Source organism: Panicum hallii, chromosome 9 (genome assembly GCF_002211085.1).
Source record: "Panicum hallii strain FIL2 chromosome 9, PHallii_v3.1, whole genome shotgun sequence".
In the NCBI taxonomy this organism is placed as follows: domain Eukaryota; kingdom Viridiplantae; phylum Streptophyta; class Magnoliopsida; order Poales; family Poaceae; genus Panicum; species Panicum hallii.
In genome coordinates, this window is record NC_038050.1 from 427,998 (window position 1) to 433,605 (window position 5,608).

Consider the following 5,608-nt stretch of genomic DNA (forward strand, 5'->3'; position numbering starts at 1 on the left):
CATCCATCCATCGATCCTCTCCCCCATCATGCAGTCGTGCAGAATCCGGGCGGCCGACCGGTCTTGGGTCGCTGCACTGGCAGTTCCCTGACCAAAAGTCATGGTCCGCATGCATGCAAAGAGACGCAGTATGTGCAGTGCAGCAGAGAGAGATGCCTGCCCTGCCGCGCCCCATGCATCCATCAGGCATCAGGAGAGAAGCCAAGCACACATGCATGCATGCATGCAACAATGTACACTGGGGAGTATATCTAATCACTTCCCAGAGATGCATTGACCACCCCATCAGGGCCTGGCTGCTGGGGCAGCAGACAGACTAGTCCATTGCTTAGCTAGTTAGCTTGCTCAACGTTACAACAATCCATGCATGGAGCTAATTAATGTAGATAACTTAATTATTAGCGATCGATCAAAGAGCCGAAATAATATAATTAAAATGGGTTGGCGGATGAACAGGGGAAGGTCGTCCATCATCGATACGGAGAAGATAGATGGATGGATAGATATTCAAGCATTGGAGTGTAGCGTGATGGACTTACTATTTCAGTCGGCAGGCACTGAAGCAAACACTGTGCTTGTCAGCTGGTACGCCGCGCCTTGAGCTGTCACGCCGCCATGAGGTGAGGGTTCCTCCATCATCAGCTAGCTCGATCGGTCGTACGTGTGCAAGCAACGCAAATATATATAAGACAAACTAATGCTGCATTGGTCGCACGTGTACCACCCCCAATCGCGATCGAGCTGGGTCTCTACCACAGATATGCATGTCGCCCGGGCCGGTTAATATACATAAGTTGCTGCATGCCCTGCCAGCAGCCAAACTCATCCATCATATATATCAGAGGACCATCGATCTTCATTCTTGGATCATGCATCCAACCATTGATGGTTATATATATATATATAATCCATTCTACACGCGTTTGTGGCTACTTCTGCATGTGTATCTCATGATATAGGACGTATATGACCATACTAGACCATATATGATGGTATAAACTTTAACCATGTGACCATACATGTAGAAAAATATGAACATACTCATTTTTATATACTAGTACTAATGTATAATCATGATATATTTAAAAAATAAGGATGCTTTTGAAATTTTTCGTACATATCCCTTTGAAGTATCTTAGAGTTAGTATACGAACATACTCAAAGTGATAAATGAGTACGTGGATATACGCACGGTGGTATACTGATAGTGAGAGTAGCTACAAACGAGTGTATATAACCAATGAGACTCAATCAGGTTACAACCATAACACACACACACACACATGCTGGATTTATATATATTACTTGGTTCGTTCTAGTAAAGATGCATGGTCCATGCAATTTACCGGGGAAATGGTGAAATCTGAACACATATAATTTATTTTCTAATTTTAATTTGTAAATATATCTTAGCTTTGAAGCACAAATAAATAAATAAATAAATAAATTAGGTAAACCATGTATGTGCATACTTGTAGTAACCTATTTTTCATCAAACATATATGTCATATGTTGTAGCTAGCTTCGTTCCTCGATCAGCGGCCTGCTTGATCGATCATACCCATCAGAACTTGTGCCGCCACTGATCAAAACTTACCCCCTGCCTAGAGTAGATGTTTGCATTCACAGCAGGATTACTGCTGCTGCCAGGCTCCAACTCCTCTAGCTCCGCAAAAACCTCATGATCTGCAGTTTGGATTGGCTGGTGCATCGCAACACCCTCCTCGATCTCATCAAGAGCGCCGATGCTGTAGGAAACATACCCTGCTGCTGCTGCATTACCTTCGTCCATCATGTCTGTCGTCGTCTGCTGGCCGTACTCGAGGTTGCCATTGCCGACCGCGTTATGCTCGGAGTAATAGTTGGCGTTCTTTGATGTCGATGACGATGATGAAATCGTCGGGTCAACCGTGCAGCCACTGTTTTTCTTCTTGCAGCTGCTGGTGGATGTGTGAGTATGAGGGCGGGAGTATCCGGCGAGTACATTGCGTTGCATTGGCCAAGGGTGGTTGTGCTCTGCCGTGTAGGTGATCACTAGCATGTTTGGGTCACTGCGGCTGCGCTCTACTTGCTTCCTCGCCATACATCCCTTGGAGCTGCTGCACCTATAGTAACCTCTGCAAACAAAGAATTAATAAATGTGAGTATATATATCAGCTATTGAGCAGTGAAAATGCTGTAGATAAGCCTTCTTTTCCATTGAATTATTAATGGATGTACTGGGAAAAGGGTTGACTATTTCATATTTGAAGAATATACATATAAATAATTGTACCAGATTCTATAAATTAACATAAACTGTTTCAGATTTGAAAGAATATATATAAATTATTGTATCAGATTCTATAGGTCATCGCACAATATAATTTGGGCTTCTGCATTGGGGTCCATAAGACACTAATGGTATAGATGAAAAGTGTACATGAAGTGGTGGCACAGATGCATGAGCTGTATTTGCGGATGTGTGGAAAGCTATTCAAAAAGCCTGCTAGCTTAGGCATAATGTAGACTAATGCTGCAAACTTTACTAGCCTAGATAATTGGTTGATAGACTACTTATATATATTCTCGTTAATTGTAATATTTTCTGTATTTCTTTTGGTGGTTATATATCATATACCTACACGAACATGCAGAGTAGTATTAGCGAAAGAATAATTAAAACTTTAAGCACGTCTACAACAACCACAATAAACTTGTGGAATATCCATGTGCAAAGAATATTATTAGGGTACATCCACTTCACTGTAATGATCCATTTGGAATTTCAATTAAGTCGAATAATACTAATGATAAACACATGGGCTGTGCAAAGAATATTATTAGGGTTGGTCCACTTCAAACTAAACTAGAACAAACAGGCTCCAATGTACGACTCAACCCACTTTTGACCCGGAACAGTATTGTGCTTTAACCTTATATATGTGTATATAGGAAGCAACAGATCATGTACAAGAAATATTATGGGAACTTAATAGAAAATATATGCAGCTAAAGAAAGAGCTTTCTGGTTATCCGATCCTTAGTTTTCATCAAAAGAGAATTCAATTATCCCTAGTTTTCAGAGACATTTTGGTATAATACGTTTCTTATATTATAGACACAAATTAAGTACATCTACGTCATGTGATCATCTTATGAAATATAATGAAATCCAACATGTTTTATACAATTTGATCAGTTTGGAGGAGAATTATTAAGGAATCCATATAGAGGTATACCGGATATAATTGTCTTATTATTGAAACTTTGAAGTCATCTTCTCAGCCATATATACTATTTTTTTAATTAGCAATTTGGGCACCAGGCCATAAAGTATATATATGGACTGGATTTTTTTTACTTGATTAGCACAAGTTGGTCAGTTCAGCATTGAATTTACATGAACCTGTCTTAATTTGATACATACATATGACAGTTCGATGGATGCGACTGAGCTGAAGAATAGTGAAGAAATCAATAAGGATGTATTGTATAGATTGCTTTCTTCTTATTATTATTAGTCTGCTCAATTGTCCTTAACTTGAAGCCCATGCTAAGATCATGTTCCTCTGGATCATATTGCAACGATCAATCTAACCTGAGGATGTTAGTTATTGGTCTGGATATACTTATATTTGTAGAAATGATAATAGATTCTTTATAAATATTTCCCTTGACATCTAACTAGTTCTTCATAATTGTTTTTGAGTAGTAAATAGTTGGATAAAGTAGTTGCAGAAAATAAGAATTAGAGATAACCGTGCCGATGTTCTAGATGACAACTAAATCAGACCAAAACGGAGCAGTCCGAAGATATATTTCTAAATGCCTGTTTTGTGAACCAATTAATAATATAAGAAGTCCTAATCAAGGAATATTGGAGCTGCTTCTTATCTAATTAAGATGGCCTCGGTTTTTGTTGCTCTTGCCATGATGCTTGTCTAGCACATACCTGCACATATATACGAGCAGTGTATATCAGTGAATGGGAACATTTGATTCACATCTCTACACCTGTACCGTCCAACATAAAGGCTGAACTCCTTTTCCGAAAAAGAAAGCTATGGGATGTAAGCAGCCAAAGAAAGAGATCTGCTGGCGATAAGTTTTAATTATTGGGTCATTGTTAAGTGCTTGTTTGCCAAACAAAAAGAAACTAATTTTGGAAGAAGAAAAAAAGTTGTATGTGTGGGCACCTTGGGTAAGGCGAGCCCTTGATGGGTTTCTGGCCGTATTTCCTCCACGCCCAAAGATCAGACGGAATCACCTCTCCTCCTCCTGGCCGGCTGCTCGTCGGAGGCAGGGCCGGAATACACACCACCTTCTTCACCTCATTCTTTCTGCAGTTCCAAAACTCTGAAATTAATTAGTTCTGGGGCATGCAGGAACAAATTAAATGGATTGATGCAAATTAAAATGTATATATGAACATATATATGCTATCAAAAAAGGGACAAAGGGAAGAGGTAATCCGTTTTTGCAGAACAAAAAACATTTCAACCAGCTGCGTTATATGCATCAAATGACAAAGAATCAAATTAAGTCAAGCAGCTTATTCATACTGAGCAGAATGATGACCAAACCCCCAAGAAAAAGGATTTGATACATATATTATATATATATATATATATATGTATGCAGCTGTCCCATTTTATTAAAATGAACTGTCCAGTTTTGAGCGAGCTACATCCCCAAAATATCAGCTAACCAATGCAGATACCTATCCAAAAAGCTAAGTAATTAAACTGCAGTTGAAAATAAGTAAACCCCCATGAATAAGTTGATCCCTCCAAGACAGTACTGCAATAATATGTGCGAATCAGATCGAGTGGCCGCGAATTGAAAAGAAGACATGAATTAATAGTTGAAAAGGCAAGGGAATAAGGGATTATTGGTAAAGAGAGGGGGATGGCAAATCAAGCGAGATCTTAAGAATTAGTTGAAAGACATATACATCGAGCTGAGGAAGGGAGAAGAAGGCAATTGTTAATCCCAAATTAAAGAAGAACGCCACAAAAGATATAGCTAGCTAGCTAGCTAACCTCTTCATGATTTGATGAGCAGCTGGAGAGATCCTCATGGCCTCTTCGCCGTCGACGTCGGTGGCAGCACCAGCCATCGCCACGTCGCGGGCATAGCCGCAGGCGTGCTGCTGGAAGATCTGGACCGCCAGCTGCGGCGGCGGCGGCAGCCAGTACGCGCCGCGCGGCGCCGTCGCAGACGACGACAGGTATGGATCGACCATGGACGGCGCCTCGACCATCGCAGTGTCGCTGCAAGAAGGGACCATGATCTGTCTGGCCATTGTAGCAGACGACGACATGTGATCTGCTGCGGCAGCAAGAGAGGGAGGGGGTGGTGTCCGGTGGCTCGTTGAAGGCGGTGCGGCCATTGCACCTGCACGAGCCACGACGTCGGCGAGGTCGCCTTGAGCAGCAGCGCCGGCGACGGCCGCCATGTCCATAGTGGCGCGCTCACTCTTTCTACTTTCCACTACTAGCTAATAACTCTAGCAAGCTAGAGCTAGCGCGCCCCCGGCCGGCAGCTGGAGCTGGAGCTGCTAGCTGCAGTCAATGGACATACAGTCACACACACTGGATGCTGCTGCTGCTGCTGCTGCTGCTCT

General features: G+C 41.7%; 1 protein-coding gene across 1 annotated transcript; it reads right to left on the reverse strand.

The window, feature by feature from the left end:
• Positions 1-1,380: 1,380 nt before the first annotated feature.
• On the reverse strand, positions 1,381-5,135 carry LOC112876511 (probable WRKY transcription factor 35). Its single transcript, XM_025940639.1, has 3 exons — positions 5,025-5,135; positions 4,179-4,322; positions 1,381-2,117 (listed from the first exon to the last, which is right to left on the reverse strand). The coding sequence occupies exons 1-3, from the start codon at positions 5,099-5,101 to the stop codon at positions 1,565-1,567; spliced, it is 774 nt and encodes a 257-aa protein (XP_025796424.1). The 5' UTR covers positions 5,102-5,135; the 3' UTR covers positions 1,381-1,564.
• Positions 5,136-5,608: the final 473 nt, after the last annotated feature.